This window comes from Trachymyrmex cornetzi, unplaced genomic scaffold (assembly GCF_001594075.2).
Source record: "Trachymyrmex cornetzi isolate Tcor2-1 unplaced genomic scaffold, Tcor1.1 scaffold320, whole genome shotgun sequence".
NCBI lineage: Eukaryota > Metazoa > Arthropoda > Insecta > Hymenoptera > Formicidae > Trachymyrmex > Trachymyrmex cornetzi.
Genome location: NW_017297898.1, coordinates 1,359,344 through 1,375,822, shown reverse-complemented (window position 1 = coordinate 1,375,822; position 16,479 = coordinate 1,359,344). Strand labels below are relative to the sequence as shown.

The 16,479-nt window shown below is 31.6% G+C and overlaps 1 protein-coding gene across 1 annotated transcript; it reads right to left on the bottom strand.

Moving 5' to 3' along the window:
• Positions 1–2,811: 2,811 nt before the first annotated feature.
• LOC108762743 (facilitated trehalose transporter Tret1) lies at positions 2,812–8,539 on the bottom strand. Its single transcript, XM_018509887.1, has 3 exons — positions 8,452–8,539; positions 7,842–8,222; positions 2,812–3,761 (listed from the first exon to the last, which is right to left on the bottom strand). The coding sequence occupies exons 1-3, from the start codon at positions 8,519–8,521 to the stop codon at positions 2,812–2,814; spliced, it is 1,401 nt and encodes a 466-aa protein (XP_018365389.1). The 5' UTR covers positions 8,522–8,539.
• Between the last annotated feature and the right edge of the window lie 7,940 nt (positions 8,540–16,479).

The following is a 16,479-nucleotide window of genomic DNA, read 5'->3' as shown; positions in this document are numbered from 1 at the left end:
ACTTAGAATTTTACGCATGTACATCTTGACAAGATTGTTTAAACAACTGACTGTCACGACTATGTGTTTTTACTTCACTTGGTTTCATTCTTTTTACACGGCCGATTATTTTCGTACACTCTATTACGCAAGTCTTCGCAATTATTCTTATCTCGTAAAAGAAAATTCTGCTGATAGTGATATGTCTGAAAAGTGATGTAAATAAAACGCAAATGTTTCGACGCAAGCGAAATCCGTGTGCGCGTAACCCATTTATCTCACCCTAATTTAATTGGTGCATTACGGAGCATTATGCCTATACAATGTTTGCCTATGATGCAGCGGTTACAGTTATTGGTTTATGCACCTCTTGTAGCTCTAATGATATTTTACGATAATGAATTTAAAATCCTAACCGAGTATGCGTTGGCATACAAGAAGAGAAGAATGTGATCATGTTGTTTGATTAATTCGCAGGATCTATTATGTAATAGCGAATTTGGTTGGACGCACTAGTGCGCACTAGTGCATATTAAAGTCGTTATATACCTACTGATTTAATCAGTGTAAAAGTGAAAAACAGATATTTCGAATTATAAAATTTTAGATTTTATGTAACAACACAATAAAATATGTATTGAGGTTTAATCCATTCATATATTTATATATTAAACACATATTTTTATGTTACTTTGTGTATGACGACTTTAATGTGCACCAATGCACACTGAGCACATTCAATCGAATTCGCTATAAATGAAACGTCTGCAAAAATAAGAATTTATATATGCTTATAATGAATATTTTATTTATTATGTCAGCTTTTAATTGTTTTTCTTTCTGATGATAGATTATTTTCAAGTGTCTATTTTGTCTTTTTGTATTTTGAGATATTTATTATAATTATCGTGTCGTTTTTTAAATATTATACGCACATATAGGTAATGCATTCTCTACGCAATTTAACGTAAGCTTTTGTCTTTGTTCTTGCGTAGTTATTTTTAGATTAATTAGCTGCGTAATACGTTGGTTTTATTTTCCTCGTAATATAAATATAAAGTGTCATTGACAAAATGACCTGTGCGAGATAAGATAGTCTTGAATTTACAGCCTTAGATCATGGCTCCATTGTGCTTTTAATGTTGTCTCTGGTGACCATCCAAGTAAAATATCGTCTTGTAAAATATGAATCTGGCCGAGTTCCATCACCGATGTTACTTTACGTCCGTCAGGAGAGAAAAATAATTACAATATTTCTGACGAGAGAGAGAGAGAGAGAGAGAGAGAGAGAGAGAGAGAGAGAGAGAGATTCTGCGCGATTACCGCGATTACTTAATTATGCTTGAGTTTTGAATTAATATCTTGATTAGATATTGTAAGATACAAGTATCTGTACGTCAGCACGAGGGCGTGAGCTCTCACCCTGTATTTGCGTTTTACACTAAACAGTCACTTTTCACAACTGCATTTTTATTTGAGAGTACAAGTTTATTATATAATCGTCACATTACAGACTGCACTAGGCACAATAAATCTAAAGACTCCAACCACGTTGGTGGATGCGCACGGATCGAGAACAACTCGCATAAAAAACGCTCGGATTCGTGGTCGCAAGAAGACTGGTTCGGCATCGCGAATATCGCGATTTCTCACCATCTCCGATTCGTTTTCCGAAAATGACCGATTTTTATTTTCCCTTCGGCGTTCGGAACACTTTAACCGCCGATCTTTTGACGGCGACTAACGAAAAGGCGCGGTTTCTCGCGGCGCTGAGATTGCCGATTTCGAACCGCTGGAATGCGAGATCATAGATGCCGAAGTTTTTTATCGTAGGCCGCGTGATCGCTAACATGAAACAGATTCGCGTTTACTCGTGTTGTGTGTCGCGTGTATTTTGTGTATCGCATATATTTTGTGTGTCGGGCCCGAACTATTGACGCATAACAGATATTCTTTTGCGAGCAGCTTATAGGAAGCATTTTCACATTACGATATATTACATGTAACGCGCAATATAAGAGAGAGATTTTTATTTGAAATACTTTCCGTATCTTCCGAGAATCTACTTCGTATTTGTGTGAAATCCTATTTGCTTTTGTGCAACATTGACAATTCAATGCATCGTGTCGGATATTTGAAAGCATGGAACTGTTAATGCAAAAATTAAATGCGTTTCTTATCACGCATTAGTTACTTATACTTTCAAATACTTCACGAAGTAGTAATTGGTGATAAATAATTATGCTGTCGGCAAAAACACGTCTCTGTTAATTATTATTCTGCTTACAAGAAAGATTAGATAAGTATTAGTCATCTTATATGTTTACAGTTTTATTGATATATCACTTTTTGTGTTAATTGCTAAAAGTATATTTTTTACAAAGGTGTAACCATTTTATAGTGGTTTAAAATTATAATAGTTTAAATTTAGTTAAATGATTTTAAACAATCGCGTATTACAAATAAAATAAAAAATTAAATTATTCTTACAGTTTAATGCATGTGCCACGCAAAGATAATATACAATGAGTAGAGGTGAGTAGATATTTTTATATATCTATTCTTTAAAATGTTTTTTTATCAACTCAGGCGATCTTGTTACTAAATAATTAAATAATGTAGGTTTACCGAGACGAAATAAAAATATTACATTGAAACTACAATTTATTAAATCATTATTTGTCATATCAATATTATTCGATATTGATATCGACATTATCGATCTATCGTGAAAAACTTTTTGTAATAAATGCAAGAAAACAAGTTCCATTATGAGTCTATTTTCTATAGACCGATCATCGAGATAGGTTTGGTAAATGTATTCAAATTAACTCAACTAACTGACTGTTTAGTTCTTCCGTCCAGTTCTTCTTGAATCTCCTGCAATGACTTGCCTTTAGTCTCGGGCATGCAGAAATAAGCATACGGTACGGCAGTTACCAGCATCAAAGCATACACGTAGAATAAGTATTTTTCTGTGATTAAATCGATTAAAGGCTGATATGTCGATGTGGAGATAAAGGAGGATATCGCACAGATGATGCTGGCGAAACAGCCAGCTACGCACTTAATATGTGGCGGAAAGATCTCACCCAGTACCGTATTAGGTATCGAGACGAGGCCTATGTATAAAGCTATCTGGAAGAGCAACACTGAGCAAATCGGTAGAGCCTGAAGACTAGCGGGGTTATAACCTGCATCGAGAAGCTGATATTGTATACCTAGACAGATTAGCGAGATCGTGACAGTTAAGGCGGAGACGATCGTTAAGATTCGCCTGCCGAACCTATCGATTAAGAGCATAGAAAGCATAGAGCCGGCAATCCCGGTAGCAGTAACGATAATTACGATTATTGACGGTTTTATGACTGTCACTTTGGTGTGTCTCAGAATGGTCTCCATATAAAATAACACGTTATTGATGCCGCATAATTGAAGGTACATGAAGAGTAGCGATACGAGTATTTGTGCTTTCCAAATATACGGAATTTTGAATTCCTTTATAACTTCCGCAAATGGTAAGTTCCTATTCTTTACGAGAAAGAGCTTCAGTGCTTGCAGTTCCGATTCCACATCGCAATCACGGTGATACCAGAGTATCGAGGTTCGCGCTTTAGACTCCTGTTTGATCTTGACGAAATGATGAGGCGATTCCGGCAACCAAATGAAAATTATTATTAGTATGACGCAAAGAACCAAGCATATGGTAGCGCTCACGTCCATTCTTAAATACGCACCCATGATACTCATCATTAGATTGCCTATTGATAATCCGCTTACAGCTGCAAAAAAGACATTATTATATAATTCTTATTAATCCTTATATGAATGCTTATATTAATTTAAACAATATAAGAAATAATGCTCACGATAGCCGATATTGGATTTTTGTATATAATGTACAATTTTAAGTGTCGCTGCGCGTACCTTAGCGCCGAGACATTATCGGTGTCTCCAGATTAACAAGATTGATAGAAAAGGCATATACAATACGTTAGATATAAAGACGTATATAAATTAAATTAAAAGAAAATGCAAATGTTTCGACTCACATTTCGAGTCTTCTTCAACGCGATATAAATTGAAAACGCATAATTATTGTCCATTAAAATAGAACAGATTTCTTCTGAGTTGCATACAAAAGGATTGTCAAATGATTGTGACAATCTTTTTTTAACTCTGTTGATCACTCTGAATCCAACATTTAATTTATTGTTTATGATAATCTATTCAATGTTTTCTTTTAAATCTTGATTCATTTGAATTTATACCTTACTTATTCATAAATCTTACAACTTTTAACTCACATGACAACTTTTTATTTGCAATTTGGCCTCATAGAAGAAATCTAATGGACAATTTTTATTCAACATTTTATGTTTCCAATTTATACCGTACTGAAGAAAACACGAAACGTTTACGCCTTTTAATTTATATGCATCTTTACGTCTAACGTATTATATCTTTTCTATCAGTCTTGTTAATAAAGTTGTGTACTGCACGTGAGAAAATTCAGTGCCGGTCTTTCTAATTATTCATTCTGTCTATTATCTATCATTATTTACTATTAATGCAATTCTATGTTCTTTAACAATTTAGAATTTTTTACAAATGCAAATTAAAAATTGTACATTTATTAGTTATTATATACCATCACAAAACTAATTGTTCAGATAGTGTGCCATTTTATGTTTTCGATGATTTCTTCAAATTGTTCTTCAAACTAGTGTGATAATACTAGTTTCATAATTAATATTGTACAAATATAAATATTAATGATGTTAATACTGTAATATGTACATATAAAATATATTTTTTAATAACAATTTAAAGAAATCGATATAATAGCGCATTGTCTAAATAGTTAGTTTTGTGACTATATATGGAGAAATGAAAGATTTACTTTGACACAATATCCAGAGTGTATCGGAGTAGTTAAACCAGTTTCTTACCCTAGGAGAAAATTATTGACCTCACATCTAATTATATCGGCTTAGCGATACAGATCAGATGCGTGGATACATCGTGCGAATTGCTGGTCTGGGCGCACCTCGAGAAAAAGACACATTTTTTATATCTTGTTACAAATTTCACAACTCAACGTTAAATGTGCCTATTTTTATATATACTCAAACTAGCAATTCACATGATGTTATCCACGCATCCGATCTGTATCATTAAGTCGATAATTAGGTGTGTGATTGATTATTTTTTCATAGGATAAAAAACTGATTTAACTATTGTGATTCACCCTGTATTACATTAAAGTTGATGAATTACTATATTCATCAAAAAAATTTGCTAGAAATACTAATTTTGTATTTGCTGAACAAAATTTTGTTAATTGTATAAATTTTTTTAACAAAGAATTTACTAGAAATATTTCACGATTTCGTTTTAGCAATAAATTAAATTAACTTTAGTTTTATTTTTATATTTTCATGAACAAATTAAAAATTTTTTAATAACAGATTTTGCTATGATATAAAATAAATGTTTACGACAGTGAAGTTTGATCACTTTTATTTCGAATATGTGATATTAGAGCGATTTTTTTTGCTACGATAATAAAGTCTTTTTTTAAATATATGTATTTTCATGTTATTGTAAACACAATCTAGTATCTTAATATCTGCTATCAAACTTTGGAAGGAATATTTTGCCTTAAAATGCGTCCAGATTATTGAACTGAACTTCAAGCCAAGCCTCAAATTGAATTTAAAGGCGAACTTCGAACCAAATATCGTGAGCATCGCGTGTATATTTAACCAGGATTGGGAAAGTTACTTTGTAAAAGTAACTAGTTTCTGTTATGAGATGAAAAGTAACACATTACAGTTACAGTTATTTAAAAAGTCAACAAGTTTACTTTTTAACTACTTCTCTGTTAATTTTTCCTAATATTTTGCAATGCTATTTGAAACACACACACAAGAATTGTATACATTTTTAATATCATTAAATTATTTTACTTATTTATTAAACGTTTAATTATACGCTCTATATTATTTATAGATTATTTATAATAAATTAATATAATATATACATTTGGAAACAAAATTATGGGATCAATATTAAGACGTTTACATATTAAAAAGATCCTAATTTAATATAAACAAATAAAAAACAAACAATCGCTACCATCCAGCCTTTCAACTGGAGAGTCTCATTCTATAATGGGAGAATGGTCATTGCCTCACAATGATTTTGATCGGACAACAGTGTACTGTAATTATTTTTCTTTTTACTTCGAACTATAATTAATGGCTAGCATTCTACTGTAATAATCGTTTGTTCTTTGTTGAGGAAGGCTAAAAGATTAGCCGAAACATGTACTTTCATTTTTTATATAAAATTTTTTTTAAAAAACAAACTGCGCACCGTCGACAACGTCTAATTCCCAGTTACATGTTTTTTACTTATTTATTATTAATTTGTTATCTCGGGAATTTAATTTAATATATTATTACCTTGTTAATATAAACATTTACAGGCTGTGATGATTTTATCACTATTATTAGGGATAAAGATATATTTCAATCACAAGAAATAATCACTGATTGTTTATTTTTCATTTTGATCGGCTTATATATTGATAAATAAACAATATTAAGTGAAAATTGACCAATAAGATTGAACATACATAATTGAAAAATGTCGTATTCGATCAAGACGGTTCTTCATGCCTAATAACATTTCTTGTGTATTTATACAATTTCAAATTCAAGCAAATTGTACGCTGATTATTTGTCGGTCTTGAAATACAGTCCTAAATCGAAGCTGGAATGCTCTATCGGATTGTGTTTCAAGACAAATAATCGGCACATAGTTTGCTTGAATTGGAAACTGTATAAATTTACAAGAAATATATTGTTAGGCGTGAAGAACCGTTTTGATCGAAGACGGTATTTTTCACTCATGCATTAATAAATAAGTCCGTATAACAAATCAAACTAACCAAGACTCCTTATAAATCAAAGAATTGGAAAGAATACGGGCGTTAGGAGTCAAGCGCAGAAGACGTCGCGCAAATAATAACACCTATGAAGCTTGAAACTTCTTTATTCAACAAACGCGCTTATATGTTTCCGCTCATTTTTTAGCCTTCCTCAGAGCAACCACAAACTAACATATATAAACTAAAAGTTATCCTCATGGTGAGCTCCCTTACATTACAGAATTTAAATACCAGAATTAAACAAAAAGAAAGAAAAGGAAAAAGGAAAAAGGAGGGAAATATTAAAAATATCGTATTAGAGAATATAAAAACTAATTTATTAGCTTCATAAGTGTATTATTTGCGCGACATTTTCCGCGCCTGACTCCTAACGCCCGTACTCTTTCCAATTCTTTGATTAATAAATAAGTTTAATGTAACATAATTATAAAAGTATACAGCTATTAAATTAGTCAATTAGTTTTGAAAAATGTAACTAAATTAAGTTATAGATGTAAAAAAGGAACGAAGTAAAGTGATAATTATTGAAAAAAAGGTAACCCTAACTGTAACTTTGTTGCAAGCAATGATTTACTTTCCGACTCAGTATTTAATTGCATAAAATACACAATTAAAAGCATAATATGATTTATTGAAATGTTTGCGATACTCACGAAGTTTTTTTTGTCAAAGATTGTCTTTAGGTTCGGTTCGAGTCATGATTTAAAGCTCGGTTTGAAGTTCGGCTCGAGATTCAGCTCAATAATCTAGACGCACTTTTTTATGATATAATTATCCGAAAATTAAATTAATGGAATCGTTGGCTGGTTATCATTTCAAAATATCTCAGTATGAAGCATTTTCATACTTTTAAAATGCACTGCATTTATCCATAAAGATTTACATACACGAATACGTAGCGTACCTAATGCGACTAGAGCTCCGCGAATGGAAGGATCCGCAATTTCGCCTAAGTAAAGTGAGAAGCAGCTGTACGTCTTTCCTAGACTGATGCCAGCTAGTAACCTGGCTACATGCAACCACTCCATTCGATTAGCCACAATTATAAAGAGCCAACAGAGAGTTATTGGCAAACTCGTTATGAAGACCGTTGTTTTAGCACCGAGATAGTTAACGGCAACAGAACCAGAAATGGCACCAATTAGCCTGCCTAGGTTCAATAGAGAAACTACCCAGGAAGCCTCGTCCATTGTCATAGGGATGTGAGATTCGGGTGAAGTCAGATACGCAATATACGGTGAGCTCCACAATGATATCAGTCCCATTTGTAATTGCAGAAGATTGACTGAAAAACACAAAATTATTAGTCGTTACTTATATTTATATGCGGTCTAAAATAAAGACTCTTAATATTACTTATATTTATATTTTTAATGTGGATTATTTTCTTTGTACATTATACATAAAGTCAAGTAAATAGTTTTTCTCATCTATAAATATCAATATATTTTAAAAACTAGATCAAAATATTTGGTTAATATACATATTTTATCGATATTGTACAAAATACATACCTCCGATACCAGCAATCCATTGAGGCCATTGTACTTTTTTAATTTTCTTTTTATCTGCCTCATGATCCATCGTACTCTTTCTGTAGACTGCTTGTAACTGAGCTTCCGCGGGATCCACGCTTCTCTCTACAGGAAAAGCAACGAATCGTAAAAGTCGTTCTACGTCCTTGGGAATAATAAATAATGATCGATGAATAATGTAAATATTTTTTAATGAGCCGTTATTCGTTAAGTATGATTTCATCCGTAGAACTATAGAAGTAATAATTAGTAATTTCTTATCATTTTTATCACATTCATTATTCAAATTATCTTTATTTGAATAATGATTATGACATATATTTATTACTTAAATTTATAATAGAATAAAAATTTATCAAAATATACAAGAATATAATAAATTATATTATTAATTAATTATGTTACTTTATTAATGTGTACATATACAATATATTTCTAATTAGATTAAATGGTTATTAATAAAATTAATTAATTTTTTATTAGTTTTTACAACTCAGATTATATTAATTTTTAGGCTATTTTCTTTTTTTAATGTCGTATATACTTATTACATGTCGTATATACATACATATGTCGTTAGAGGAAAGTCGCTGATATATTAATTCCTAAAGAGACTTCCCCTTATTTCTTAGAAACTACTGCATTTTATTATTGATAAAAACATGTGATAGAAACAAACTGTAAATGAGCATAAATTTTATTTATAAGTTTTAATTATAAGTTTTTCTTTAATTTAGATGATTAAGAAAATAAAAACTTATAATTCATACACAACACCACAGGGTGAATCAGAATAGTTGAATCAGTTTTTTACTCTATGAGAAAATTATCGATTACGTACCTAATTATTGATTTAACGATACAAATCGGATGCGTAGATAACATCGTGCTGATTTGAATACAGGCACATTTGATGTTGACTTATAAAAATTGTGGATATTAAAAATGTACCTTTTTCTCAGTGCGCTCGTATTAGCAATTCGCACGATGTATCCATACATCTAATCTAATCTGTATCGCTAAGTCGGTACTTAGGTGTGAGATTGATATATATTTGTATATATATTTGTTGCTTGTTTTTACATAAAATCATGTGATCTTTGTAGTGAGCACGTGTCGAGATCCCGTGAGAAAATGATGGAACAATTGATTGTTTGCACAATTAAAGTCTTCAGTAAAACTCACACACACTTGGACACTTATTGTACTGAGGCACGCTCGCGACTTTTATGTCTTGTATATGTACTCTGTTTGCGTTGTAACATGAACGACAGTTAATGATTGAGACCGAAAGAGACGTCTCCAATGGACAATATTAATTACTCTTTCTGCGTTATTTGTGGCAGATATTATATAGAGTTTCTTTTTGCTGATCTCGACAAAACTCTGTCGGTCGAACCGTGTCTTATGTTAGTATTGCTTCATCCAAATGCGTAGCTCTTGCATAGCCTCTGTAATTTGGTAACATTTACGCAACTAGCGGAAGACTTTCATCCTGCTTTTATACAATCCTAAAGCTTGTTCATGATTTCCGCATCAAAGTTATATTTTCGTAATCTTCTCGAAGATTGGTTTCGTAATTGTTGTTATCCTGCAACTGCTTGTCGATTTTTACTAATATATTTTTTAAATACAATCATCTAGATTCTAAATTCAACATATTCAGATAAAAACGAATTCATTTTTTAGTTTTACATATTTGTAGTTTTAAATTTGTTTTATTTTTCTTTTTCTTATTTTTCTTATAATATGGTTTTAAATATAAAATCGAAGTGCAGCGTAAACTGGTACCTGTTTGTGAGACAGACATAAGCTAACTTAATCTTTATATAGTATTGCGTTATAGTGTCAAATTATAGTCCTCTGAGCTGGAGGCAATCCTGTATTTACGAAAAATCCATCAGAAACAAAAACTGTGTTACACCTTTGCAGAGCATAAAATATGTATATGGTCAATATTGTGTAAGGTATTCTATTTTCAGTACCTACACTCTAAATTTTTGGGAGTGAAATTTCACTCCAAGAAAAATGATAGTTGCGCCAATCTGACAAGGAGTGAATTTCACTTCACTCCTCCAGGAGTGAATTTCCTAACCTAAAAAATCAATTTTAATGATTAATATCTCGTTTCGCGAGACAGAGCGACGCTTTTTTCTGCCATATTCGTTTATTTTGTGCAAAAACACGTCGAACGAGCCTAATAATTTTTAGATTAGACGTGAGAAGGCTAAACTTAATATTTATCAAAGTGAAGTTTCAGTCTCTCCCTTCAGAGAGTGAAATGTATTCACTCTCCACATAGATTGAAAATTGACTCCCATTTGGAGTGATTTTTCACTCTCTAAGAGTGAAAATTTCACTCCTGTCGGACTGGCGCAACTATCACTCTTTGTGATAGTTTGGGAGTGAAATTTCACTTCCAAAAATTTAGAGTGTAGATACAGGTTCTATTATTTTTAACATAAAATTTCCGAATAAATTGCATTTTGACGTTAAAATGATGTCTTTAACGTTATTTTGACGTTAAATGACAGTTTGCTTGTTAGGTATGATTTATGTACTTCATGTATCTGCGCGTAATATTTTCTCATTACACGTATGAAATATATTATACATATAAAATATATGTATAATTATACAATACGTGCACATTAATATTTCATGTTTTGCAAACATGTAACGCAGTTTTTTTTCTGTGGATTTTTCCGTAAATACAAGATTGCCTCCAGCTCTGAGGACTATAATTTGACATTTAACACAACACTACATAAAGATTAAGTTAGCTTATGATCTGTCTCACAGATAGGTACCAGTTTACGCCGCAATTCCATTTTATATTTAAAATTGCATTATAAGAAAAATAAGAAAAAAAATATAAAAGAAATTTAAAACTACAAATATACAAAATGATGTAATATTATTAATACCTATTATTTAAATTATGCCATTTGCAAAACAAGATTATAAGAATATTTGCATTTGTAGAATTCGTTACATACATAAATATTCAATAAGTTTAACGTATAAAATAAAATGAAGTAATACTTATGAAGTCATTAATTAGATTTATTAAATGATTTATTAACATTTACTTATTATTGAAAAATAATACAGTGAAATATGAAATTAAATAAATTAATAATGTAAAATACCTGTAAAAAACCAACACAGTAACTAAATATGTAAATAAATTTATTAGAATAATAACATAAAAAAGAAATTACAAACAATTTGACCTCAATTTTTTAAATCATTAATACAATTTAGGCAACGGTTTTTAATGTTAAATCACATAAAGTTGAAATATAGAAATTATAATCAAAATAATAAAACATATGTAACACTCTGCATAACTTGATGTAATATTATAAATTGACTCAAAAATTCAATTCATTCGGTGCTAATTTGAGACTGAACTTCTAAATATAATGATTTCAAAATGTAATACAAACTTGTGGCAATAACAAAATTGCCTTAATGCAGGAAAGTATAATCTAGAACTAAAATGTATGAAGTATAGATATCGGTATACAAGAAATGGTATCTAGATATAGGTATAAGTACAAAAAGACGTCTGCCTAGTTGACCCCCCACTTAACCAAATCATAATGAAAAAATTATATAATAATGCGCTATTTATGTGCTATCCATATTCGCAAGAAAAATTTTTTGCAGCCATTTCGTCTAGCTAAAAAAAAAATTGTTTTTGGGGGCTGAGGAGGCAGTCAGTTAGCCCCTCCCACCCGTTAAAAACAATCGATTTGGAAAATTAAATACACATAATTAATGTGCTATTTATGCGCTATCATATGCACACAGTCTTAATTTTTGCACTGCAATCCTTAAGACACTACGTGTGTGAAGTTGGCACCTCATCTTTTCGCACCGCAAGTTTTAATAAGAGTTCCATTGGCACCCGCAATAGTTCTATAGTTCCTGATAAGTTTTATAAATAGTTCCGTTGATTTAGCTAAAAAAAAAATAACACTTGAAAATTTGCGGTGCTAACTTCCCGTGGCACCGCAAGATTGAGTAAATCAAATCGAAAACCATGAAATTTTATAGTTCTCGATGAGTTCTACAGTTCCTGATAGGTTTTAACAATAGTTCCGGTCTCTAAGTATTTTTAAACAATTTTTTAATCTGCGCGCCAGCACCGCACTCCAAGAGTAAAGTACCTCTCAGCAGGCAGTCCCAGCTGACTTTTTGGCATTTTCCGATAGTTCTACAATAGTTCCGACGATTTATGTAGGTTTCGGCCGGAGTTCCCGCATTTAAGTATTTTTAAACAATTCTTTAATCTCCGCGCCAGCACCGCACTCCAAGAGTAAAGTATCTCTCAGCAGGCAGTCCAACCTGACTTTTTGGCATTTTCCGATAGTTCTACAATAGTTCCGACGATTTATGTAGGTTTCGGCCGGAGTTCCCGCATTTAAGTATTTTTAAACAATTTTTTAATCTCCGCGCCAGCACCGCACTCCAAGACTGAAGTACCTCTCAGCACTGACTTTTGGGAACTTCGGCCGAAACCTACATAAATCATCGGAACTATTGTATAACTATCGGAAAATGCCAAAAAGTCAGATGGGACAGGCTGCAGAGAGGTACTTTACTCTTGGAGTGCGGTGCTGGCGCGCAGATTAAAAAATTGTTTAAAATTACTTAAATGCGGGAACTCCGGCCGAAACCTACATAAATCGTTGGAACTATTGTAGAACTATCGGAAAATGCCAAAAAGTCAGATGGGACAGGCTGCAGAGAGGTACTTTACTCTTGGAGTGCGGTGCTGGCGCGCAGATTAAAAAATTGTTTAAAATTACTTAAATGCGGGAACTCTGGCCGAAACCTACATAAATCGTCGGAACTATCGTAGAACTATCGGAAAATGCCAAAAAGTCAGCTGGGACTGCCTGCTGAGAGGTACTTTACTCTTGGAGTGCGGTGCTGGCGCGCAGATTAAAAAATTGTTTAAAAATACTTAGAGACCGGAACTATTGTTAAAACCTATCAGGAACTGTAGAACTCATCGAGAACTATAAAATTTCATGGTTTTCGATTTGATTTACTCAATCTTGCGGTGCCACGGGAAGTTAGCACCGCAAATTTTCAAGTGTTATTTTTTTTAGCTAAATCAACGGAACTATTTATAAAACTTATCAGGAACTATAGAACTATTGCGGGTGCCATTGGAACTCTTATTAAAACTTGTGGTGCCAAAAGATGAGGTGCCAACTTCACACACGCTAAGACACTTCCCTCTTGGAGCGAACAGTCATATTTATTTCAAACTCGTTTAAAATTGCAAAATTAAATACTCTGACTATGCAAAATAATTCGCTGATTTATGCACTACTATTTCCAAGCATTTTCGATTTTTGTGTTGCAATCCTTATATACAATTATCTTATATTATTTTTATTAATTACCATTCCAATTTTAAATTGGAATGATAATTAATAATCTTATAGATTTTTTCTTATATATATACTCTATCTAGCAGCGCCAAGTGTTTTTACATGAAAAATTTTTCTATTTAAATTAAATTTTTTCATTTTACACGGTTAATTCTTTAATTTTTTGTGGTAACACTTAAATTGAGTAAGATAACGCAATTTTGTGATAGTGTTTTGTATAATGTTTTGAAGGAGAATTAAATAACCACTACTTTAGTTGGAAGAGGAAATGTCTTTGAATGAATTGTGATATAATAATTTCATTTAAGAGGAATTTAAACCATTTGGATTGGAATAGGAAGATTCTTCAATAAGTATACGTATACTTAGGTTTCATTGCATAAAAATTAAAGATAGTACCATTTGGATTAAGTAAATAATAAAGATAGTATCACTTGAGTTTTACTTTTCATTTTTGATAGTGGAATTTAACTTGGCGCCACAGTTATTGATATCAAATCGTTCGTACAAATAATACATACCATAAGATTAATATTCATTATTTATTTAATTTGGCATGGTATAAAGAAGTGGGATTTAACTTGACGCCAGTTCTTGATATCAAATCTTGTATACAAATGATACATATCATTAGTTCTACTAAACAGCAAATGTGATTAGTCATCAGTTTCACGGCCGATTAAGTAATTGGCGTTGGTGAAACTGGTCCAAATGGTGATTCTTTACGAGAAGCACACACGCTTAGCGCTTTTTTTATCTTTTTTCAAAAAGGTAGTTTGTATACGATCATATACACAAAGGATATCATCATAAAATTTATCCACCGCCACCCCCATCGTTTTATAATTATGATATAAAATATAATGTACTCAGCAAGTCGAGTTGCCTATATGCCTATGGGCAGGAGCGAGCACGCATTACTGGCAATGCAGAATATGATTAGATCGCAAGTGTGTTGGGGAATGAGACAAGAGAATTCTGATATAATGTAAAATTTTATAAAATACGTATTTAATAATTAATGAATCCATCCAGAAAACGTCAAGATTTTTCTCAAATGGAATTTACGAAAGGATGTTTGGAACAAAATTTGGAACTTTCAAATTCACGTATGGTGTGTTTACATCTCTGTTTATCTGCAACGAACAATTTCCCAAGTCTGTCAGGAGCTATTGCATATTATATGTAATAAACACAAGTAATATTATATTTTATTCCTCCCGCAAATTATCTAATTATTATTATGTATTTTTTTACGATTTGGAATAAAATTTGGGACTTTGTCAAATTCTCTCACGCGCGCGCGCGCGTATGGTTTACATCTCTGTTTAACTGCAACGAATTTTATATGTAATAAACACAAGTAATATTATATTTTATTCCTCCCGCAAATTATCTAATTATTATTATGTATTTTTTTACGATTTGGAATAAAATTTGGGATTTTGTCAAATTCTCTCACGCGTATGGTTTACATCTCTGTTTAACTGCAACGAATTTGTTAACTAAGTTAGGAAACAATAATGAAAAAATTTATAATTAATATTTAATAAAAGAAAATCGAACGGAAATGGAATTATACACTGGTATATTTGTTAACTAGGCTAGGAAATGATAATGACAAGCAATTTATTCGGTCTCCATTTGTTTATATTTAAGACATAAATCATGAAGGTCAGAAAGAGAAACTAATTGTAAGATGCATTATTTTACAGTAATATGAACAGTTACACACACTGTTTCTTATACATTCATATAATAATTATACTATGTTTATAGTATTTTAAGGGCGACTTACCAACGCCGATTAACTCAATCAGCAGTCGTCCTATTATAGACAGAAGTTATCACAGTTAAGTAGGAACGCAGAAATGGAAGTATCCCAGCTAACACAAAGCTACATGTAACGTACCCGTTAGTTGTGATTTCCCACTCAACAATATAACTATAATATAACACGTGTGTTATATTGCAATTATATTGTTGAGTGGAAAATTACAACTAACGAGTACGTTACATGTAACTTTGTGTTTGCTGAGATATCACGAAGATAATAAGAACGATATACAGACTTACTATTTGCTCTACTGCTGATTGAGTTAAACATCGATAAAGTTAATCAGCGTTGGTAACAGTCGCCCTAAGTAGTCTCAAATAATCTTACCTTGTATCAATTAGCAGTTACACAAACTATTTCTATTTCTTATACATTCATGTTACTGTAAAAAAATTCTTATTCATATTACTGTAAAATTACCGACGTATAATTTTTTCGTTTTCATCATCTAATCTCCTTTTGTTAAATATTGAGTTATAAACAAATGGAGATCGTTATCGAATAAATCGCTTGTCATTATCATTTCCTAGCCTAGTTAACAAATATACCAGTGTATAATTCCATTTCCGTTCGATTTTCTTTTATTAAATATTAATTATAAATTTTTTCATTATTGTTTCCTAACTTAGTTAACAAATTCGTTGCAGTTAAACAGAGATGTAAACCACACATACGTGAATTTGACAAAGTTCCAAATTTTGTTCCAAACATCCTTTCATAAATTACATTTGAAAAAATCTTGACGTTTTCTGGATG